At 35.7% G+C, this 26004-nt stretch overlaps 1 protein-coding gene across 1 annotated transcript in view; it reads left to right on the top strand.

Moving 5' to 3' along the window:
• GABRA1 (gamma-aminobutyric acid type A receptor subunit alpha1) overlaps positions 1–25648 on the top strand; it is a 41248-nt gene extending 15600 nt beyond the window's left edge. The window contains exons 4-9 of the mRNA XM_075164128.1: positions 4172–4392; positions 6037–6119; positions 10736–10879; positions 16486–16638; positions 19280–19482; positions 22846–25648. Of these exons, the coding sequence (XP_075020229.1) occupies positions 4172–4392; positions 6037–6119; positions 10736–10879; positions 16486–16638; positions 19280–19482; positions 22846–23154 (1113 nt within the window). The 3' untranslated portion in view covers positions 23155–25648. The remainder of the gene's footprint in view (positions 1–4171; positions 4393–6036; positions 6120–10735; positions 10880–16485; positions 16639–19279; positions 19483–22845) is intronic.
• The last annotated feature ends 356 nt before the right edge of the window (positions 25649–26004 follow it).

Here is a 26004-nt window from a genome sequence, read left to right as displayed (position 1 = left end):
CTTTGAATTAAAACTGTAGCAGCTGCAGTTTGTACATGATCTGAGGTTGCTCCATTTTTGTAGAGACCTGTCCCAAGAAGACAGGTCTCTCCTGTTAATTTCCTGAAAATTAACATAATTTAAGTGTTGGGCTGGACGTAGATGCTTGTGGGAGATAGATGAATGCGGATGAATGTATGCTTTGTAGTAATATTTATTAGAGTTGTTTTCTATAAGTCAGCTGGCTAAGCTATTTTTTGCTCTGTTGAGTCAAATTTACTAGAAAACTCCAGTAATGAATGGCAATCTAATAAGCAAGTGGATATGGATGCTTTCCTATATGTAGACATAAGTTTCGAGTAACTGATAGGCCTGCTGAATTACTTGGGACTACATAATGTTTGGACTTCAGCACCTACTTATACTTTGTAGTTTCAGGTGATTTAATTAAGTAGAAGGTAAAGCTAGTTTGGCATTCCTAGGACAAATTGATATTTGTATGGGATTTGGGTTTTGAGGACGAATAAAATACTGAAACCAAAAATAATCTACTTTCAGAATTAGGAATAGGTATATTTGAAAAAAATTATTGACTTCAGCTATAATTCAGTATAGCTTAATTACTACAGCACAAGCAATCACTACCTACAAAAAAAATCTCAAAAATAATTAAAAACCCATACTGCATTGGCTCTTGATTTTCACTTAGTTAAACAGGAGAAGGAATTCATCAGTCTCTGTGTGACCAAGAAACACACAGGCAGGCGTTCATATGTGTTGAAAACTAAGGAATTACAGAAAGGCATTTAGTGTAAAACTCCTACTCACCTCCCCTAAAAAGTAATGTGTGTGCAGCCTACTCATGCTAACTCTTTTACTTAGGGAAATAAGTGTGAAATCAGAGACAGAAAGAGAAAGATAAAATGAAGAGATTACCAGAATATGAAGTTTATATTCATTTCAATGTGCATTTAGTGCAAAGTCCTCTATGCATACTACAGGTTGGTTGTAGACACCATCATTTGAGGGCTACCCCAGATTTGCTCCAGTGAGCAAATTTACAGTAAGTGTAGACGGGGTTGTGGGGTTTGGCCCCAGGGAGACCTCACAAGCAGCTGTATTGGCACAGTGAGGGAACGATGCACTGCTGTCTGAGCCCAGGACTCATGGCTGGGAACTGGCAATGAGCTATTCCAGCTGACGCCATATGTTATGAAACTACAGCCACAGTGAGACATCAGCATACCTAGACCATCTGTTTGCAGGAATGCAATGAGGCACTTATATAGATAGTAGGTTGATATATCAGGGAGTACATGGTGTTCCTACCCACTCTCAATACACTCTTTTAAGAGCAGCATAGACATAACCTGTTATTCTATAAAGAGAATGTCTTGGCTTGTGCTTAAACTTGTGAATAAAGTTAAACAGGAGAAAAGCACTTTTTAAAATAAAAACATCTTTTTTTGGAAGAACTTTGCAGGTTTTCGGGCATGCTCTCTCAGATGGTGGATTGAACTAAGCAACAGATAACTGGCTATTCTCACATGACTGTCATTTTTGTGAAATTTTTAATGTATATTATCTGGAATAAGAAGCATTTTAAAATATTTTTTTTCATAAAGACAGATTCCCCCCCCCCCCCCCCAGTAAACCTTCATTCCTACTGCTTCTGTACTGTAAGCTCTTCAGGAACGAGTTTCTATCTTACTACCTTCTTGTACAGCACCTCGTCTGATGTAGACCACATTGTGGTCTACCTTGTGAATAAACGGTCTCCAGGGGGAGATATCAGATGAGTAAATTAGAGAGTATTTAGGGCAAAGTGTTATAAATATTCAATACCATAAAACTTATTGCCAAAGTGCAGATAGGAATGTTCTTTCTTTACCTGCACACTAAGGAATGAAGAGTCTCCACTGTGGAGAATTTATTCTGAATTTCATCTCGCTCATGTGTTTGCACGTAGACCACTGCTATAGTACATGGCGTGGAGAAAATTATTCTGTTCCCTTGTTCTATATGGCACCCTCCTGTAGAAGAAAGCCCTAATCAGGGTATCTGATGATTTGATCTTAAAGATCACCTGTCTGTCAGGATTCATTTGAGCAGAATTATTGTACACGTTAAAGTGGGTAGTGAAAGCTAAGAAGTTGAGAAATCTCAACCAAAATTAATTCACCCTATATGGTGCAACAGCCTGGGATAAAGAAAGATTCAGTCTATGCCAGACATGACCTGTCAGCTACTTTTTAATTGAGTTTTGTCTTATGCTGTCAGATCCCTTATCAAATCTCTCAGACTTCTTGTTCTTTTCCAGCATAAGAACCTTGTGTTCATACAAAGTGAAGAACCAGACTCCCTTCTCTCAACCTGTACCACCTCCCACTCGCCTCCTTCTTTGCAGTTGAAAGAGATAAAAAGGGAATGGCTTACACGCACACTGAAATGATGTCACCTTCTGGGCATGTCTTTTACCTTTCCCATGTGTGTAGGAGGAAATTTTCTTTGGAGCTAGTAAAACATGGAGGAAATCTAATATTTTAATACCATCTACTGCATTTTAAACCTCCTACCCTGCTGCACACCTGGGACAAGGTTTTGCACACAGTTCAACCTAGGGCCCCAACCCAGCAAAATTCTGAAGCAAGTAGTTGGCTGTAAGTGCACAACTGCTGTCACTGGAGCTGAACAAATCCAGGCTTCAGCAGCTCACTGAGCACATGATTATAAAAATGGAAATACAATTAAGTATGCACCAAAATTATTCACAGGTCTGGGATGTAAATTAAAAAAAAAAAAACAACCCTCCAAAAAACCCCAACCAAAACCCAAACAAACCCAAAGTAAGACCATCCCATGGAACTACAACATTTCCATGTCCACAAGAAATTTATTTAGGCATTTCATGCCCTAAAACCAGGAAAAACACACCACCGGTAAGAATCACCATTCTTACTTGCTGATAGTTGCAAAAGGAATAAACAGCTCACAATTGCTTACGGTGTACGGGGCATTGACATTTGTTAAAAGAAAAATCACAAGTCTAAGGGAGTCTGCCACAGAGAGATTTTGCATACTTGTTCCAGAACGTTTCTCTTTACTAACATATTCGTTGGGGCAGCTCTTTTCCTTATAGCTGTGTGTGCCTTCACACACAGGAATTTCCTTTGTTTCAGGCAGGAGATCTCAGCAAAAGTTCAGTTTCTCAGCCAAAATATTATCATTCAGGGTAATTTTGAACAGTGTTTGGATAGCTACCTTTGATGTTTATCACATTATCACAGCCATGAATGATGGAAGGGGCAGGATAATCCCATACTGAACTTTCATGTCAGAGTGGAATTTTTCCCCGGGAAAATATTATACTATACTGCATCCACAGGAGGTCTTCACATTTTCACACCCCCCCCATCTATATTTTATGTATAATACTTCAACATGTTTTTCCTAATTTCACCCTCTCCCTCTTAACTTTGTCCTGTTGCTTTGTAACAAATAATTCTTTCATTTCGTAATGAGTGTTGCTTATTTTGATTCTCCCCATGTACACTGAGTCAGACACTGCATCTCTTCCCCATTAGCCCAGTCCTTGCATAACCGAACTATAATTCTTAGTCCAAAGCTGTTCTCGGTTTGTGTTCTCTGTAGTCCAATGATTTGGCCCAATGAACCGTTCCACATATCATAAATCAGACCACATAGTTTTAGTGAACTGTGAACTTTTCACAGGTTGACTACATGTTTATGCTAATGAGACACTTAGAACAAAAGGCTCTGGTAAGACCCTGTCTCACCAGGCTTGTTTTCTTCTAAGAGACATATCCTTCCTGTGTTACGCATACTGGCTACATATCACAGCTTCAAATTACAGTTTTACAGAAGGTGAAGGAAAAGTGAGAAAAGGGTGAATTATTTTGTTTCCACTATATTATATTTCAAATTCTTGTCTAACTTCTGATATACTATTCTACCTAACATTTATTCCGTTGAACACAGTACTGATATTGCAACTGTTTAATAACCAGCTTCAGGTACATTGTAAGTAATATAGAGAAATAAACGTTCTGATAATTACTAATTTCATTAATAGTCATCTTGCTTCTAGGGAACGGTAACAATATACTTTTCAAGTTCTCATATTGCAATATATGGCATCAAAAATGTTTCCCTTTTTTCTGAATTGATGTAGGAATACACTATAGATGTATTTTTCCGCCAAAGCTGGAAAGATGAGAGATTAAAATTCAAAGGACCTATGACTGTTCTCCGGTTAAATAATTTAATGGCCAGCAAAATTTGGACACCTGATACCTTTTTCCACAATGGAAAGAAGTCAGTGGCTCATAACATGACGATGCCAAATAAACTACTACGAATTACAGAGGATGGGACGTTGCTATACACAATGAGGTGAGCCCTAAAATATTATATCATTCATTTAGTTTGACAATTTAACTTGTTAAAGCATCATATTTTCCAAACAGGAAACAGGTTCCTTTTTGAGCATAATTTTATTCCTGCTTAGTAATTATTTTCACAATAGGCCATGGAATGATGGACAAACTGACGCATTCGCAGTGTTTATTTCCCCCCCCTCCTGCTGTGCTACCTTTACACTCCCTGGATGTGTCTTAGTGCTTGATTTTAAATAGGTACCTATAGTATTAGGAATCCATCAGTTTGCAGAGGACCTTAATTTGGAGTTGCTTTCAAGGATTCCATCAGCAAAGTATAATAAAGCCTGAAAGTTTAATATAATCTAGACTCTAGATCAGGTACAAGGGTCTTTAATCTTTGGATCCTATAGAAAGCAGATTCTAAGAACTAGCAGGTGCACACAGAATTCATTGTCCATTCTTCATATTCCTTGTGCTTAGGAATACAGAGCATTACAGTCTAAAAATAGACATTTCTTATTCCATTCATAACAAGAAAAGCAATTCACTAAGGCATTTGGAAAGTTAGGAGAAAAAATTACTTTTGTGCTGGCACCACTCTTAACTGGAAATATTCTCTTCATGGATAACTGAACTGTAGCTATCCAGTTGTCAGCAGAGGAGTTAAATATATCCTTTTGAAATGACAATGATACACAGTCATGGAAACATTCTGGATTAAAAGACTGCAAATTAAACAATGAAAAAAATGGTATGTTGTCTCTACAGAGCTACACATCCCCCGTTTATGTCTCCCATGGAATCAAACAAGGTATAAAATGATTCTGTTGACTCAAAGTCAAGATGGATAACTTAGTACGTAGGTGAACAGTTTTCTTTTAACAATTTTAAAGATGTTTTTAAAAGCAATACAAGTATTTGGAGAAAACAAAGTCTCCAGGCTTTTGGGAGCCTGTCAAATATGTTCAATTTATTCTGCAACATCTTTCAAGACTGCCTAGGCTAGGGTAGAATCTGCTTGGCTGCTAGTTATACAAGTCCAGGTCAATTTTTCTTGTCTTCCTAAACACTTGGCTGTTAGGGATTTAATCCACAAGAACACTATCTTGGCAGCACATTGTTCACATATGTCTCTTTTTTTGACCATAACCATTTCTATTTGCTCACCTTTGCAAGTGCCTTAATGCAATCTTCTGCCTAGTATTCAAGTATTACTGTTCATTCCTTGCTGATGTGTGGTATGTGACTGTTTCTAGTTTATTTAATCTCTTTTATTGAGAAACATGTTTGCACCCAAGCTGATAGTGACAAAATGATTTCAGCAAATGTCTGAGCATCTAGAGCGGGCCAATTTAATGATGGCAGCAAGGAAGCAATTTCAGTTTGTAATAGATTTTAATCCTCACGCCAAGTTAGAAGTCTGAACGTGTCCCTGCTGTACAATGAAACACGGTAGAGGGGCAGAACCAGTCGCACTGCTGTGTCTACACATACCTGTCTGCACCCCCAGCCAAATAATTCAGGTCCCATTCTAACTGTTAATTAATCACATAACAGATATTATGCTATACTTATTCTATGTGTCTTAATAGAATTCTATTTGCTCTTTCTATGAAACTAGAATAAATGTGTCCTTTTGCTCATTAATCCATTATAGATTGACTGTGAGAGCAGAATGTCCAATGCATTTAGAAGACTTTCCTATGGATGCACATGCTTGCCCCTTGAAATTTGGAAGCTGTAAGTTTATTTTAAATTGAGGTTTCTCCCTTTTTAGGCCACTTTACTAAAGTATTTTGCAACTGAGAAACCTCAAGGTTTTAATCTTGTGTATTTTTCACGTTTTTTACAGGATTGTATTTTTATTCTTATATATTTATATTTAATACAATGAACCTCTTCTATGTCTCTTAAATATTCTCCAATGTCATTCCTGGACATTCACAAAAGAGAAAAATGCCAGTGCTCTAAACATCTAGAAAAGTAGTTTGTCACATAGAAAATGTTGTTAATCTTATAGTTGCTTTATTTTGCTAAGACCCAAAATCAATGTTACAGAAAAGTAATACAGACCATGGATAACTGAATTGCTTAAGGTGAAAACAATTCCCCTACCATAGTCTTGGCATGTTTAGATTATAAAACAATCATATTACAATCATGCAACTTTTCTGGAAGTGAAAAATCTCACAAATCTCCAAATGGAGTCCTACACTTGCAGCATTTGTAACCCTAGATTAGAGAACATACTGGACAAAATGTAACGTAATTGAAATCACTGTAATAACTGACAAAGCTTTCTGTAAGTTGAGAATTTCCCCAAAAACTTTAATTTGAATAACAACCAACCTGACACTGATACTTTCAAACTTAGCTAAACGTAATTTTTAAAAATTAAATATAGTCCCCCTTCAACTCTTTAAGTAAAAAAAAAAAAAAAAAGAACAACTGTTTTACTCTGGTTGGTTCAACACGAACGAGGAAGAAAAAATATGTGGAAGATGTAATAGTGTACAAATTGTTTCCTCAATGGCTATTTTTTTCTAGTAGAAATGGGTCGTTTCACTGATAATGGGTACTTAGTGGCTTGATCTATTTTAGAAGATAGCAAACAGAACAACCAATTCATTCTTCACATGTTACCAGACAGGGTGATAATTTACTTTGGGCTGAATAGCTCTATGTTTACCATGAGAAAGGACTGATGTTTTGTCTTTAAAGAACTACTAGCCTCCTAGATAAGATTTAGAGGACAAAAAGCTCATACAAACTTGGAGTATAGCTGACAAGAATAGTTTACTCCCTGAATGTTAAGTTTTCGTACAGCACTTCCAATAAATCTTTCCAAATCTGTGAAACAGAACGGGGTGGGGGGAACCTTACTCCAGCTAATAATAGGGCAAATAGGGCAAATAGTGGGTTCTTGATTAATAACAGGAGATCTGTGCACCTGAGATCCCGGTTAGATCAGGAGTGGTCGCAGGATTTAATTTCTTTTGAAATGCACATTAAAGTGTTTATGCGGACTGCATTCTGGATCTGGGAGGTGGGAAGATGGCTAATCATGCATAAAACCTGCTAATGCAGTTAAACCAGCACCAGTTTTTGAACAAATGTGATCTACTAGATTGAATTTTTGTAGAGCTGATAAGAGACCTGTCACCACATCTGTGCATCATTGAGCCACAGCCTAAACACCAGACATGCCCTAGTCTGAACAATAGTTCCCATTTTTTTCCTACATTGAGTTCTTTCTGGCCCACTGTGTCCCAGATTAGTGTACTCTTGGTTCACAAAGTGCACAGTTTTCCAGATTACTAAGGATCTTGCCTCGATTAAATAATTAAGAGATGCAGAAATTATGAATGAAAAGGGATAGATTATATAGATTTGAATACAACTCCAGAACCACACCACAAGGTAAAAACAGGATAGCAAAAAGATATGCAAGTGTATCTGCATACCTTTTGTATCTAAGTTGGTTTCCTTTTTATCTTGCAAAAACATTTTTATTATCATAATATACATCATTTTCTTAAATGAACAAAAAAAACCCCAGTGATATTTCTGATTGAAAGACCATTTCTTACAATAAAGTCACAGGTGATAACTGGCATTCTAAGCTCAAAGTGCAGGTGTGGTCTGACATGTTTTACAGGCTATTTTTGCGGATTTTTTTGTTTTGAACACTAACTGGCTATCATGCCAGCTATCCTAAACAGGACCCAGCAAAACAAGTAACTACAAATGCTGGGAAGGGCCATGAGGCAAAACCAAGGAGTTTTCAGGGAAACTTTACATTCCCCTACTAAATTCAGGTGAGCTTCTAATCTTGGATCCTTATGGAGAGGAGTTCCTTCTGTAAAATGGTTTTACTGCAAACACTGTATGGGGAATTCACTGTCCAGACAGGGCCTTAAAGCTGGACCTCTCCCCTCCTTCTCATCAGATTATATGTCATAATTATCAGATTATAGAATATTTGTCTCAATATTTAGTTACTGATATAAATAGAAATATCTCCCATGGGACAAATGGCTGGACCAGCAAGATATGAAAACGGGACTCACCATTGTACAAAGAAAAAGAACAGTTCTTATATTTAATTGCTATTTTTTCAGCAGGAATCATATTTAAAGACATTTGGGACATTTCTGTCAAACAACTACAGCAATTCATTATAATCATGTGAATGGACTGAAAAATTTACTGAAAAAGACATTTAATTGTCATGAAAGCCATGCTTTAAGTGCAGACTACAATATTACACTTAGTAGCTCCCCAAGGTAGTGTTTTCCCAGCTCTGTTTGTTTTGAATTAAATTGGATAAAAGTTTTTCCATGTCCTCCACTGTTACTCATCACTTATTGGAGCTGGATTCAGAAAAGCCTCATATTGAAGGAGTTGCACGTCTCCTACGTGGACTCTGTCCTTACTGTAGAGGCCGATAAAGGTTTGACCCAGCCCCAAGGCTAAAGTGGTTTGCCAAAATAGCAGCTTAAGCTAGAGGTTATCCCAATGTAAATTCAATGTGACAAATGCTAAAGAGATTCTGGAACAACAAAAAGCCATATGTTGGCAAAACAAAATCAGAAAGGCAGATGCTCTCCTCAACTCTTACCACAAAAATCTGATTGTCAGTTTAAAATTAAGGCTTCTCTGGAAAGCAGCAGTGATAGGAGCAAAAGGCTGTGTTGCTACTTATGCAATATCTGAATTGGAAGCTGAGGATGGAAGCTAAACAGAGCACCGAATCTGGCAGTTACAGGGCAGGGCGAGCTCATTTCCAGCACTGATGAGTGTATTCCCTTCCCTCTAACCCAATCCAGTGGTTCTCAGCAGCTGAGGAAATCAGTCCTCTCTCTTCCAAACTACTGTCATGCTCCAGAAGAAGTAAAATGCTTGCAAATTAATATTATTATTGCCACTCTTTCTTTATGTGATTAGATTAGCAAGCCAATTCTTGTACTTACTGTGGCCATTATATTTAAGGTCAGAATTATTAAGACATAGATTTGCATTTACCATTGATTCCAAAAAGCTATGTATATGTTACAGTGCTTGGGGAATATGAAGTCTGAGGGTAAAAGCACTCTTCTGCTTCAATAATGCAGGATCAAATGCCATGCAATTAATTTACCAGCGCACTCCATCCAACACCACCTCTTCAATTACTAACTGTTATCTCTTACATTGATAAGATAAAATTACTAACTCACAAATGAGGTCAAGTGAATCAGATTCCTCCTTTTCCTTTCCTGCTTGCCAGTCCTGAAAAAAGAGAAAATCTCATCCTGTAGGTACGAGTCTAGTGTCATTTTAGATGCCCTAAGATGTCCTATTGGCTTCCAGCTGCCTTTGGTGGGTGCAAGCTTTAGGTAGGTTCTAATCACACATGACATACATGTCTTGGCTACTCTTAGGTGTGAAGAATGACACTAGATGCCTCTACGTAGACAACTAACTCCCACCCTAACTGCTCAGAGCAAGAGCTGTCAGACTCCAGACTATGCAAAATGACAGAAGAATTTTACAACGGGACTAAGATTAAAAATATTTATATATAGTTTGATTCCTGAAATAACATAAATAACATACTAATAACAGCACAAAACACCCGGATGGCATATGTATTATGCTACTGAATTATCTCTGTAACATACTAGGGTTTGGAGAGCCCACAGTGTTTTTCTTTTGCTTTCAAGACTCAAATAAATGTGAACTTGAGTGTGAGCATTTCCCAGAAATAACCAAAGCAAAAAAATAGATTAATTGTGATTTAAACTCACTCGAGCCTAGGCAGCCTCAGAAATGTCTGTTATGCAGCAAGGACAGTGCAAGGGAGGGATTGACAAATGGAGAGCTCTAGCCAGGCCAATGATGAGAAGATCACTGAAGCCACTCTGAGAAGGACTTATTTTCTTACAGTAGCCCAGACAACACCACATTATGACAAATTGAAAAGACTGGGGCTCCTCTTTCTTGCTGGTAGTTAAAAGTTAGAAAAAGAGTTGGAGTCCTTGCATGCCCATGAAATTCCACGTCTCTCTCTCGCTTCTGGTTACTCAGATTTTACATAGGTAGGAATGATGTAAGGGAGAGAAAGATTTTCATGTCATTGACGACCAACCTTAATCCAGCCCTACAGCAGATATTTAGCTAATCATTGCACAAATAGACCTATAAAATCAGTTATATTTCCCATAAGTAAAAAGTTCCAGTAAGCTGGTTGTGGGTTTCTACAGATAATTAAAGAAAATTTAATATTCAAACGACTGCTCAAAACATTGTTCTGGTAAAGACATATGGCAACAGAAGGTGCAAAGCTGAAATGCAATGTATTTCTTTTGAATTAGATGCTTATACCAGAGCAGAGGTTGTGTATGAATGGACACGGGAACCAGCAAGGTCAGTGGTCGTGGCTGAAGACGGCTCTCGATTGAACCAATATGATCTGCTTGGACAAACTGTGGACTCTGGAATTGTTCAGTCCAGTACAGGTCTGTGAAAAAGGTTTTTTGGGAAGGGTCATATTTAACTTCCAAAACATAATTTAGAGCAGGAGAAAAAATACAAAGACCAAAGAGTGAGACAGGTAAATTGCAATATATGAGCTTCAGATTAGGAAAACATGACTCTGAAAAGATAACATATGCTGGGATTATTTTCCTAATTCAACTGGTGGTTAAAATATTTGAACAATTAAAAAGCTTCCTATAGTGACAGATCTAGCCAGAAAAAAAGAGTAATTTACATTATAAAGAAGGACTCCTCATACCCTTATCATATTATCTTATTTTATAAGCTTAAAAAAATAGTATAAGAATATGAATCCTCAAAGATCATATTCCTGGAGGCAGTGAAGTAAATTGCTAAAAGCAAGCACATAGTTTCTCAAGGAGGTACTTAAAGAGTGAAAAAAAAAGTCAAATTAAAACAGGATTTAGGTGTCCTAATGCTAGCACCAGCTTTAACACCAAAACTATTAATGAGATACAGAAATATAGCCAACATTTATAGTATTATATACCTGTAACCTCAAAGCTGGCTAAAAACCTTTGCTTTTTCACTTTGCAGTGTTGGTTTCAAGATGTAATTTTTTTTTTTTTTAAATAATTTGGAAGGGGCACGAAGACCTAAATACAGTAATAAACTGAGCATTGGGCGTGAACAAGAACTCAAGGTGTGGAGTTCAATGGACCAAAAGAAGCACTGCATTAGGAGCAGTAGTTGTATTGCTTTGAATGCACCCAATGTTGTGACTGAACTAGAGAAGTACACTTATACCTACATAAACCAAACTTTCTAATCTGTCATTCATAAAGTCAATGAACATTTAAGGAAAAGTCAGTCAATTTAAGGGGAATCCTAATTCATGTCTGAATTTTTTATTTAGCTTGCCAAAATATGTTCATATGCTCTATTAAGCCAACAAAATTTCTCACAGACAAAAGTTTCTAGTGGACCAATATTCAGGTTACTGCTTGGAAGCTTCTGTTCAGTTGATGTAATGATGAAAGAAATAAGTGGGATGGCAGTAATAAGGACTTTGCATAAGAACAGTATCAACACAGCTGCTCCCACAGATTCACTGCTTCCATTATTGAGCACAGTGGCATGCATCGGACAAGTAAAAAGAAAAAGAGAGAACTCTTGGCCTGGCCACAACTAGAAATGTTGCCTTTGGCTTTTGCGGAGCCAGTAATTCACCCCAGCTTCCCTTTGCTGAAAAGTCAATAGGATTTGTGAGGAACTGCAAGGATCTGTTCTGAAGCTACTCGCTCAGAGAGACCTCGGCAACCCGTATGCCCTTTTGCATTCATCGCCAATTCTCTGCTTGCTGGATGCATTGTAAGGGTGGCAGGATAATCAGAAGAGACTCATAAGCTTGGGAGCATATCTAAACCAAATAGATAATACCAGATATAGTTTAGGGTAATTAGTAGTGTGAGAAGCACCCTATAAATTGTTAAGAAAGGCAGATGATAAATTTTTAAACAGAACTGAAGGCAAACATAACAAGTGTAAAAAATCTTCATACATTTCTGTGAAGAAACAAAAAAATATTTGTTTTGCCCATGATATTTCATAGGTTTGAATTCTGCCTCCTTTTTCTACCTAAAGAAACTCTAACATGCCTATCTATAGTTAAATACAGTATGATTAATATTTGCTGAAATAAAGATGCCATTGTCTAGATGCAGAAAAGAACTACAGAGAACTAAATACAATGGTTATCAAAATTAAAAATAAGCCCATTTAAGAATCTTTTTAGTATCAAACTTGCAATCCTCTTTAGTTACTACCTGATAAGAATATACAATGATGGAAGAAACACATTTATTTCTTGCAAATTCAGTGTCTCAAGGAAAAATTCTTCTTGATTTGCTTTGGAAAGAAAAATGCTTTGCCTTCCCCAAAATAATGGTGGGGATCAGAAGTGGTTAATAATCACTCTTCTCCCCATTCAGGTAGGTGGGCAGCTAGTCTCAACAGAATCCTTCAGCACACCTTTGTCCTCTGATCATCTCTGTTTTAAGATATGACATATGTAAGGAAAATTATGAAATCCCTCCCTACTTTCAGAGTTGTGGACGATGACTCATCTGATAAAAAGACAAAAGGAATTGAAGACAATCTTCACTTAAGAGTTCTCAGCACCTTTATTAGGCAAGAAATGAAGCGCTCGTGTAGCTGATTCTGTGGATCATTAGAGGAATCTACATCATCTTGGGCAATTTTAAGATGATATTTATAGTTGTCTGGAATTCCAGATATGTATTTTCCAAAAATTTGAGTGTAACTAGGTTACTCTAAACATTCTCAAAACTATTAAATGATTTGGTGAATCCATAAAGTCCTCCTTTTTTTTTTTCTTTAATTTCTTCCTTTGCTAGTAGGCCATCTGCCATCCTTATTTCTGGATCTAGAACAAGATGACTACAAATACTGATTTTTTTTATGACAAGAGAATCTTGAAAGACTAAAACCTTTTTATAGCATAGTTATTCATCTGTGCTGGCAATGGAATGTGAAGATACTACAGACCTAAAAATAATATTCAGTAAATGAAATAATAATTATTGTTGCTGTTGTTTTGCTTAAGCAGAGTCACCTATTTTTCACTTGTATGTAAAGTTCCTGTCAGTCTCCAACTACTGACTCATGTTGACTCAGAAAGGGTTTAAAATGATCTTTTTTGTAAGCACCTTAACAGATGCTTAAAGGGCTTGTGCAAGTTTCTATTTACATAGAATTATTTTGCCACCTTGAAAACATTGCTTTGCACTGAGAATCATCAGGATTTATACTCACAATGATATATATTTTTCTGATGTTCTGTAAATCTGCTGAGAGGATGCTGTTCTTAAGAGTTTTTTTATTGGGTTACATGGCATAAGTAGTAAATGAGAATTACTTTGTTTAAATTAATGGCAAGGAAAGCCTTATTTCCTACCTACAGTGATAGAAGAAGTATTCTTATAGCTAAAACTCTGTCCCCACCTCAAACCTTATGTCTGATTAATTTTAGGTGCTCACCTGATAAACTGGGTTTATTACAAATAGTTTATAGAACACTGAGTAATAGGTTTGATGTAACTTCACTAAATTACCAACTATTTTCTTCTAAGGACACAGGTTAGTTTACACCACCTGAGCATTTGACTCAATGACTGTGATACACTGTAGAATTAAGTGCTGCTTAAAAACTGCAGCTACGGAAGTGTTGAGCACAGGCAGAAACTCTTCCAAGAGTACTGAAGTATTCAAATGTGGACAATCGTTTGAAACATTAAGCTAATATAGATGAAGGAGTTGTGTGACCACTTTTAAATGCTTCATATTGTGTAATACATATAAACTAATTCAAACTTCATGGAATAAATAAAATGAAAAACAAATTTATCTGCTCAACACAATTATTTGTAGAGGGCTTTAGGAATTCCAAGGAAGCTAAAAAGAAATACCTTTCTTTCTAACTTCTTTGGATAAGAGGATAAGAGAGAAGAGAATGTAAGATGCGTAAGCTACAACTTGTGCAAGCCTAGTAATCAGACACTATGAATATAGGAAATATTTTGTTCAAGAGCTATTTGAAATTTTAGCTTGTAGGGAATTTCATGGCTGAATTACAAACCTTTGAAAACAGAATTACATAGGAATTGCTGGGCAGTTAGACAGTGGTCAGCAGCTCTCATGAATGTGACTATGCTTTTCAATTAAAGAAAGCCGTAAAATATGGGTAGCTAAAGATTCAGTAAATAACTGGAGTACTTTCATGTCCTGCAGTTATTTACATAAATCTCATCAAAGATGTACTATCTTCTAATAAAGGACTGCAGTCCATTGGTACTTTGGAGACTTAAAAACATGGTTTTGCCTTGTAATTGAACTGTAGGCGTTATTCTAGGCCTATGCTTTGCCTGATTCACTCCTCGTGGCATTACCTTTAGCTGACTTCTAGCTCAGACCTGCTGCAATGCTTAACAGATGAGAGTAATCCCTGTCTTTTTAATTTCCTTTATGCTGTGAATCTTGTTCTCATTTTCCAGAGGTTAAAAATACTGTGATAATTTAAGCAGCTAAATAAAGCTTCAGAGTACAGTGGTGTGTTCACTCTGTATTCTTAGCTTGCCATCTACAATCACTGAATTAATTCTGACATACCATTGTAAGCATTCTATATCTGATTGCATTAAAATAGCTTCCCACGTCATATTTTAGTAGATAAAATTAAATTATTGGCTCTTCTAGCCAAGGCTGGCACCCTTCATAAGATCATAATCTCTGGTACTGAAGAAAATAAGGTTGTTTCAGTGAAAGTTAAAGAAAGGTGAACAAAATTCAAGTAATAATGCCCACTATACTACTTCTGCCAGTCCTATTTTTGAAAGAAAATATTTCTTGTATATCCTTTGCTTTACCTCTCAATTTATAATTGATTCTCTTTTCCCCCTTTGCTACTGTCTTTTACATTGAAACATACCAGGAGTATTGTCACATGTTATTTATAAGCTTTCCTCAGGTTTATACATTGAGCAAAATTGTTCAAATGAATGTTCTTCTAGACTCTGAATTAAAGAAAAGGGCATTTGACATGCTCGATGCATAAGTAGTCAATGTCTAGACATAGTTTTTCAATCCAATTTAAGCTTTTCCTGTACAAGAGCAACTTTCTCTTTCCAACTGCCTACATTTTAAAATAGAATAACAGTAATTTCTCATGTCATCTCTAATCTAGACAGAGGTTTCCATTCAATTACATGTCCACCTGTTTCTTTCCTAAGATAATGTTTATTGCATAATAAGAAGAATCAATCTACTCCAAAAAAGTGACAACAATAGGTTTTCCAATCTTTTGAGAATATACTGTTTTTCAAAATTCATTTTCAATGATGTAAATAATGATCTGAAAATGAGGCATTATTTACTGTGCTCTGGCAGGAAAGGTTTATAGAGTTATATAAATACTTAAGATCCCTTTCAATTGCAATTAGAATACCCAGCTCATATGTTTTTGTAGCACCCAAAAAGTTAGTGCTACTGAGAATATTCTGTGTTATTCTTGCATTGTCCATTTACTTTAGGAAAGAATAATCATTCAGTAAAGTACCGAATTAACAGAACAGGGACACTTAATCTTCAGAGTACATAAAGCACAGTCAGTGGTCATGCAAACACAATCACATCAACAGTTACATCTTAAGCCTGGCCTGGCTGAAACACTTCTGAATGCTTGTCTTGATTTAGTCTTTATATGATGTTTACGTGTATATATTATGGTAGTTTTCCATCTTCTAATGGAATAAGGTCTTTCACAAGAGGCCTAAACAGCCACCAGTTAATGCAGACTTTCATTCACTACTCAACAGAGATGAAAAGATGTAAATTTAATTAGCATTTCCCAGAACTGTCTAGTTTTGTGTTATTAGTGGAACTTCAGAACCTGCTTTATTAAATGTTTTCTTCAGAGCTGACCCAATTTGATCTGAGGACTTTTTTTTTTTTACAATAGTGGTGAATATAATGAAAAAATACTTCCTGTAAAGCCCTCTGATTTGTATATTTATAAAAGCTTTAATGTTCCTGTTTTTCTTGTTTTCAGGGGAATATGTTGTTATGACTACTCATTTTCATTTGAAGAGAAAGATTGGTTACTTTGTCATCCAGACTTATCTGCCATGCATCATGACAGTGATACTGTCACAGGTGTCCTTCTGGCTTAATAGAGAATCCGTTCCAGCAAGAACTGTATTTGGTAAGCAAGACCTATAAACCGCTTGGCAACCATAAGCCAAATAGGTGTAAAAAATTTTATTGTAAAACTAGTTATGCGTAACACGATATTGGAGAACAGCATGAGCCTGGACATAGTGCAGTACACAATGTTTTATTGCAAAGATGTAGCAGAAGCTGATTTAAGGTCCAAAGCTTTTAAACAGATTGTAAAAAGAGACCTGAAAATATCTTAAGCAATCTATTACAGTTCGACTTTTCCGAAACAATGAGTATATGAATAAAACATTTCTGACAATGGCAATGACATTCGTGGTGGGGATTGTGAAAAAAGGCTTTGATCAATGGCTGTTGGTCATTTGACATCCTTAAGCCCTTTGAAAATTCTTATCTTAAAAATCTTTTTCATCAATCCCTTTTGCAAGCTGCTGCTAAAGGTGTCCTATTGAAATCAGTGACAATTTATTATGCTTACAGTGGTAAATAGATGGACTCAATGAATGCAGTAAGAAGGCAATCTAAAGGGCTCTAAGTTTATACAGTTGGTCCCTAGTGTTTTAACCACTGCTTGCAAACGCTTATCTTAAAATTAGAAATAATTAGCATATTCTTTGGAGATATTAATCCAAGTCAAGTACGTAATTTAAAAAAAAAAAAAAAAAAGATGATGTAACAAATCTTTAGTTAAGGAAAATAGAACCTGAGACTTCTGCTATGTAACCTAGTCTTTTTTTTGTGGTGTTCAGATGGGACACCTGAACACCTTTGGCAGAAGGAGGTGGAAGAACACAGCCGAGTTGGCTTTTACGCTAGTTTCCCTGCCTCAGGGCACTGCTGGGGCAGGGCACCATGGGCCCTCCTGCTTGGCTGAAGGGAATTTACCCATTTACACCAGACATAGCAAAGCCAGAGAGTCACAAGGCCTGATGTTGAGAAACGCAGACTCTGAAACTCTTGTTGAACAAGAGCTATTTTTATTGACCTTTTCTGGAACTCTTCACAGCTGTGCTCTAGCTTCCCAATGCCTCTGGAAATCAATCACAACTTGCATAGCCTTAGACCTCATGAACCAAGTAGAGGCTTTCGGTTGGTATACAGATGTGTGCTTACAGAAGAATGGTTTAGACCACAGTATAATTAAATTTGATTTACATGATATTGTTTAGATTAACATCGAAAATTAGTTCTGAATTTTTATCATCAACTTCACCGAGAATTAACCTGGGACTTTTATGGGCCTCTGTAGTCAAAGCTATTGAAATTGTAACTATTTTACCTCTTTTTGCACATTCCATTTAAAAAGAAATGTCAGATGATCAGTTTGAAATGCTATACTTCATTGTCCTTAGATGGAGAACAAAATTTCCTAGTCTCACAATGAATAATATATAATACTGCACGATGTTCAAGCTGCTATCTTCACAGGCTCAAGAGCCCACACATTTCTGAAAATTTTCCTTTTAGAAAACAGTTATTTAATAAATAGTCTTGTGTTTACTCCATCATTATGTATCAAGATAGCTTTTTCATTTCTTAATGGCAGTGAAACAATGTCTCAGAAAATTTTGCATGAATGTATATACATACAGAAGCACAACTTAAATCTTTTAGTCAGCTTAGTACGACAGATAATAAAAATTATAAATCCTGTTTTGCTGCTATGTAAGAGAAACATAAGCTCACTAGTAATGAGTCAAAGACAAGATTAGGTTGTCTCTCAGGGAAGAGAAATTGCTTCCTCATTAGGCACTAATAATTCAAGCTCTTTACACCAGCACATAAATACCTTGTTCATTATTTGGCTTATTTTAGACCACTGCACATTTTCACTAACACTCAGTGCAGCGAAGATAAACTTGCAAGACACATTCAATACATGACATTGCAGTTGTCAAGGTAACTTGTGGACATGTGATTTGATGTAAATGTCTAGCCTGCACTTGCAGATTTTTTTCCAAGCAGCTGCAAGCAGAGTTAGTTCAATACAGTCCTGCTTGCTCTCTAAGGCCGGTTAAGGGAAAAGCTTCATCAGCAGTGAGAAGCTCTGATATCAGAAATGCAAACTACATTGTCATTGTTCTTACATAAATTCTTGGCTATTTTCAGGGCATCAGTGAATAAAGGGGCAGAAATCTGTAAAACCATCAATTCAAATAAATGTAATATCACATAAAGCTTAGTGCATTTCAGTATACAGTTGAAGGAGCATATACCAAATAAGCTGAATGAAAACAACGAGTTTTTTAGTTTTCTATCTAAATATCTTAGAATTGCTGCAAGAAAGAACTAAAAATATTAACTTGTTACATCTGTAGGACAATTCACAGGGCATGAATAAGGAACAGCAACAATGATTCTCCAAATACCAGGAAGCATAAAGTAGTATCCAGTCTACAACTCAAAATATTATTTCCATTCCAACTTTAAAAATATTGTTCTACTACAACAACGTCAAAGAATAAAGGTATAAAAGATGTTTCGAAGATCCTGCAACTTCTACAGGACTTGAAATCTGATATCCTCAGTTAGCAACTGAACTTAAGTGGGGAAGTTTATACGAATTAGGGGCGAAGACAAGGCTTTCCCCTCTATTGTAACAGTTGAGATACGAAGCACAAAATACAGCCACTGATCCAAAGACACTAAAACTGTTTGCTTTGCAGGAGTGACAACTGTCCTGACAATGACTACTCTGAGCATCAGCGCAAGGAATTCGCTCCCCAAGGTGGCCTATGCCACTGCTATGGATTGGTTTATAGCGGTGTGCTACGCCTTTGTGTTTTCTGCACTCATCGAATTTGCAACGGTGAATTACTTCACAAAGAGAGGCTATGCATGGGATGGCAAAAGTGTCGTTCCTGAAAAGGTAACACCATTTAATATCTATCCCAACAGGTCATACCGTGTCATGCTTGCTCACTATATGGGGTTTTTTTAGCCCGTTAGAAATTCTTATTATTTAGAATAGTAAGTAATCATGCCAAAAAAGTTTCCTCATGTGTTCGCACACAGCATTTCTACACATAAACAATAATTACTTAGACATTGCGTACCTAAGTACTACTTCTGACATACTGGATGATATTTAACGCTATTAATAATTAAAAATTTTATTGAGATTTTGACTTGTGCGACTGAGTAGAAATAAGTTAAATGTGTATTTTTTTTAAGGAAAGGCAATTAATTTTCTAGTGTTCGAGCAAGAGAAAATGTGGATGCCTCTCTATAAACATAGAAAAAAATCTTGTGGCTACTGTATTTGACAGTTTCCAAAGTATATTGCTCCCCAACATGAACTTCAGGAGGACTGCTCTGTGATCATGACCAAATAAATCACCACAGGACTTTTTCTTTCCTTTCTTTTCTCCTATCATTTGCCTATTTTTTAAAAATAGAAATATTATTTTTACTTCTTAGTCTATAGAAGAAATTGATTTGTTTTAGGGGAAGCATTGACAGTTGTGTTGGGAGTGTGCAATCCTGATCCGTACCTCCCTGCCCTGACATCCCACTGACTCCCCTTGGTCTGGGATCAGACCCGGTCTGTAAATCACAGGTGCATCAAGAAATTGTTGAGGACATTTAGGGGATGAAAGAGAAAGTTTCCCATTTCCTACGAGTTATCATGTCAGCTGCTTCTGTGAGGAAGCTCATTTGGTTGTTGGATTTGGGGGTTTTTTTTGAAAGAAATCTTGAAAGAGAGTTTTAACTTGCCTAATTAGTTATTATGAACATTCACAGACTAGAGATTCAGCAAAATAAATATTTGGAGGAGCAGATGTTACTCATTGGTACGTGAATGTATGTGTTTAATTCAGGAGTGTATGGCTATACATAATTTTTTTTTTTTTTTGTAGTTGCATAAGTCAGTGAAAAAACAGAAGTAAAATTAGGACATTTACACAATGACAACTGATAGAAATGTATTGTAGAACAAATGAGTGAAGTAACAAAACAAAATTACAGTAATGAGCTGCACGACTGCTGGTGAATATTGAGTTTTCAGTTACTGATGATACTTCATTGAAAAGAATTTGTTTCATTCTTTTTGTGCTCCTATCTTCATGATATCTATTGTAAAAAATGGGCTGTATTAATAGAACAAAATCCTTAAATGTTAAATATTGCCTTGTTAATATTACCTAACTTGTAACATAGTTACTATAATCAGCCATTTCATTTGTTTCAAAGAAAATGATATTTTCAGAAAAAACCACACCAATATAAACACAATATTCAAACACTGTTTAAAACATTGGAAGATTTATGGCCTTGCATTCCTCAACAGGTAAGGGTCTTTATGTGTCATTTGATATAAGTCAGCAAAGACATACCGGTACCTGGTAAAGTGCAATATCTGTAGACATAAGGAAAGGCAAGCAAGGCAAACTAACGGTGAACAAAGCATCGCAGCCTAATAAAATGTAGAGCTCTAATTAGCTGTCATATTATTTTTTCATAAAGTTGAATTTGACATGAAATATTAAGACCCTGACTGGTATCAGGACTTTCTGTGGATCGGATTCCTCATGACATTTAAGGGACAGAAAGGGTCTCCTCTGAGACTTCTGTGAAGCTGTTCGTTGCCCGCTGGATTTATCGCTGCTCACTAGAGTATCTGGCTGAGAAGGAAACAGGACGGACTTTGTACTCAGCAAGCGTGTTAGCAGCCTTCCTGCTCAGGAGGAAAAGAACGGACAGACAACTAAAAAATCTTTCTGACATCGCCTTTTTTCTTTTCTGAGTATTTTTTTCAACCTGTTTGTTCCTCCTATTCAGCCTTCATTTCCTTCCTGCGTGGGGCTCCAAGCCATGCTTTGACAAGCCTCTCTCAACTTGCCCTGATGCTTTTGCAGCTTCCCTTCACATTCCCAAGTGTCCTGCAGGAGCCTATCAGTTCCCCAAAACGTTCACCTCTTGAACAAAAACTTTTTACCAAAGCCCCCTCTATTGGGTGGGCTATATAGCTATTAATCTATAGTTGACCTGTCATAAAAAGTGACTACTGTAAAAAATACTGCCTCCGTGGGACAGCTGCTTCTTGAAAACAGGAATTATATTTGCTACCTTGTGAAATGACATATTAGATCACATTCTGCTGATATTTTCTCTTTAGCCATATCTTTTTTTTTTCCTCTTCTAAGAGGATAAAATGAATAACATTTGCCTATTTTTTTTGTGGCAAATACTGCCTAAAGATTTTCTAAGCCCTTGGGATTTTTTTGTTATCTGTTTTTTTTCTCATAATCAGAGGAACTTGGAGCAAAGTGATGCTTTTCTTTACACCTCCTTAATGACCACTACATCTCTTTTCTATGTTTATCCTTGTGCAGTGGCTGGAAGAAGGGTTTGGACTGTCTGCAACAGGGACAGTGGAATTCCAACTGGTAACCCCAGATGTCAAAATTTAAATTTTTTCCTACAAGTAGATCCCAGAAGTAGAATACTAGAAAACATAAGGACCCAGGGGAAAAATCTAGATATTCTTTCTGATCAATAAGTTCTTTTCCACTAAAAGATTTTCGATACATTCTTGCTTTAGCAATATGGGTAGGTGGGTGCAAAAATCATACAGCTATTTAAGTCCCTGCATGTGGAATGAAATTTCAGCCATTATGATCCAATTGTAATATTCAAACAAGAACATTAAGTTTCTGTTCCATAATGCATATGCTTTTGATGTAAACTGTTAGTGAATAGAATACTGGCAGCTTTGCATTTTATTAAATAATCCACTCTTTTAGTGCATGGTCACATGATATTTTTAGTATATTTTTATGTATGAACTGTGTTAGAATGCATCATATAACATTATTTGTCTTAATATTGGAAAGCTACATTAAGAAACTCAATGTCTTTTGAAGTTTTTGTTCTGGTCAAGAAGCACAGTTGATTAACGAAATATTGAATTATGAGCGGTTTGTCACTGTTGATTACCATTAAAGGTAATTTTGTCAATCAGTGAGCCTAGCTATCAGTATAAGTCCTCATTATAGTTTATCCATCATCTAATTTCGTTTAATTAATACAAGTAATGCAGATGGATGATTTTGTCTTTGTCTTCACCTAAATATTTTGCATGAGTCATGTATCCAGACACTAACTTCTTTCTTACAGCTTATTACAATTTGTGGTATAAATTCAATTAATTGCAAAATTTTATGGTGCTTTTTCATAATCTTATCTGTTGAGAAGATAGTGAGAATAAAACACTTTATTCTTTCTTCAGCCAAAGAAAGTGAAGGATCCTCTCATTAAGAAAAATAACACGTACACAGCTGCAGCTACGAGCTACACCCCTAATATTGCAAGGGACCCTGGGCTGGCAACTATTGCTAAAAGTGCAACGATTGAGCCCAAAGAAGTTAAGCCAGAAACAAAACCTGCAGAACCCAAGAAAACTTTTAACAGCGTCAGTAAAATTGACCGACTATCAAGAATAGCCTTCCCATTGCTTTTTGGAATCTTTAACTTAGTCTATTGGGCTACTTATTTAAACCGGGAGCCCCAGTTAAAAGCTCCAACTCCACATCAATAACCGCATTTATTCGAATAGTTCTGTTTTGTCTTTTGCTCTGGGAATTGCTTCCTCCTTTCACATACAGTAATTCCCATTTGCTTCATTGCCTCTGTCTTAAAGAAAATAAAGATTTCTTTATTTAACAAAAGGTAAAATATATCTGTATATTTAAAAAACCTCTGTATGAAGGAGAGAACAATATAAGGTATATACTTTGGAAAAGTGATTCTGAAAATGGGAAAGAAAGAGTTGTAGAGTAATAAAAAAAGAGGAAACCATTTGTAGATAGCTTAGTACTGAATGTCCCCAAAAGGTATTGTATATGTACGTGAAAAAGATATTTTTATTCAAAGGATTGTGGGGAGTGAGAAAATATTCTTTATTACGTTCCTGATGCACATACTATACCGTACCATTTATTCAACCACTGTTTATAATCTTTTCGAGGATGTAAATCTTTCCATTTGCTGAATCCCATAAGATATGTTATTTTCCTAATCCCTTTTCTCTTCTATATTCCAAACCACCTGACTTACAATATTAAATGGTCTTTAAATCTACTCACTCTAGGTACAGTTTGTCACTGTATAGCACATAAGATCTAATGGTAACAAATGCTTTAATCTGCTGTCTTACTGCAGTCTTGTTCTAAGCATTAAGTTGTCACTAGACTAGATTTAAAACCAGTTGCACAATCAAGTGCAGATCCCAAGTACCCTCTATCACCTGTGTAATCCAAGCAATTCCTGGATGCTTTTGCAGATAGCTTTTACTCATCACTATGTTTTAGAGAGCTAAAAAAAAAAACAAAACAACAATTTTTGCAAGCTCTAGATATGTTGAATGTATTCTTTTATAAAATGATACATTAAAAAGAAGCTTTAGACTGAGATTTATGTTTAGCAGAGAGACAAAATATAGTATTTAAATAATATATGTAAATATGCAGCATGAGATTGTACATTTTTTTACTTTTTTAAAGTTGTGTTCTTAAAACATTGTGTAGGATTCACCTCTTAGCTCTTAATATGTTGTTAAATGCTCAATAAAACATATTTAGAGCCTGAATTAAAAAAAAAAAAAATCAGTGGTACTGGAAAGCCTAAAAAAAAAAACACGCAGAAAGTGCTTGGAATTAATTCCATTTGTAAAGTGGTTAAGTGTACAGTAGCTTGCAATTTGACAATGTCATCCAATGTATACTATTAGATTAATGACTGGTCTGCTCAGGTCATGCATAAATGCTAAAGTATGGGATTATATTTGGTAGGTAAAAATGGTGAAATATTTGTTAAGACAGAAGTTCATTTGTATATTACTGCTATATTTGCTGATACATAACTGTTACAATAAGTGATGTAATATATGTAGCATTAAATACAAAAAGGTCATACATAAAAGAATGTACAGGAAAATAGATTTTATTGAGTAAACTTACTACATTTCATTTTTACTGTAGCAATATATTTGTAGGAACAATATGTAAGGGCTTTAAATACAAGATGTCCATTTTGCAGGTATTGTGCTCCCTTTAAAAAAATTCTAGTCAGTATTATTACTGCTGATTCTTAGAAATAAAGTTTCAGATAAAGATTTTTCAAAGAGATGGGAAGAATGGTGGATATTTGCAAGCATAAATTAAAAAAAGTAATATATGGTATTGAATTAATTTTAAAACAGTGCTACATGAGCCTCCAGAGAAACAGCTACTGAGAGTCAAATTTCATAGGCAATGTTTTCTAAACTCTTTCTCAATAAATCAAAAAGGTGACATTCTCTATCTACAAAAGGAAATAGTTAATGTTTTAGTTAGAGAAAATTTTTTTAGATAATGCTTCATTGTCTAACATTTAGTCCTGTCTGAACTTGATAAGTTATCTGATTGGAGCTTATTAAAAGGGGATGTTTCATCTTCTGGCATCATGTGTAGATATATGTATAGAAAAAAATAAACTATGGCTCTTTAACTTCTGTGTACTTGTTTATCTTGTTATTTTTGGCGTTAAACTAGTGTGTTCATTTAGGGCATTTTACCTTTCTAGCAATTCATAGCTACCTTTTGGTCTGCATTTTGCACATTAGATGTGAATATTACTTAACTAGTCTGCTTTTTGCTATGCAATGATTGCATTATATCACCTCTTAGTTAGTCTATGCCAATAGTATTATACTGTATAAACTTGATTGCACAGTTTATCAAAGACAAGGTATTCTCTATGTAGCTTTTTTACAATGCTTTGCTAAACCATGTAATAATAGTAAGTCTTCCTTGAAAATAATGATACACTCTTATAGAGGACAGTTTCTGTTTACTCCTGGGATAATTTTAAAAAGATGACATTGAATGTTTATTGCACCTCAGTGCAGTGATGTGGCAATAAAACCTAAATCTAATAGAGGTTGTTTATGGCAGAAGCATGTATTGCTTTACAGAGTTTAGCAAAAGCTCTTTATTTTATGTCAGACTGTAATTCTATTATAATAATAAAGCTAAAAATGTTCAATAATGAAAGTGAATGTTTTACTTTGGTTTTCTTTAGTTACTGCCTTTTATGACACATTGCTTGATAAACTGCTATTCATTCAAAAACTTAGTTTCTGTGGATTTGGTAATGAATGCAGTTTTAGTAGATGTAATTTTCTGTCCAGGGTTTTCCAGGGACAAATATAACAACAGGAATGTTTCCAAAATCTGATTTGACATTCAAAAAAAGATAGTTCAGTCTGTACAATGTGTATCCAGTAAAGCAATTAATTGAATCAGATGAACAATTGTTAAGGTTTAGTACCATAAGAATAATTATGATATAGGGTAGGAATAGAATAAAATGCATTGCCTCCCAGATAAAATGGCAGATAAACCAGAAA

Source organism: Calonectris borealis, chromosome 15, assembly GCF_964195595.1.
Source record: "Calonectris borealis chromosome 15, bCalBor7.hap1.2, whole genome shotgun sequence".
Taxonomy (NCBI): Eukaryota; Metazoa; Chordata; class Aves; order Procellariiformes; family Procellariidae; genus Calonectris; species Calonectris borealis.
Note: the sequence above shows the minus strand (reverse complement) of the source record. Positions and strands in the feature narration are given on the sequence as shown.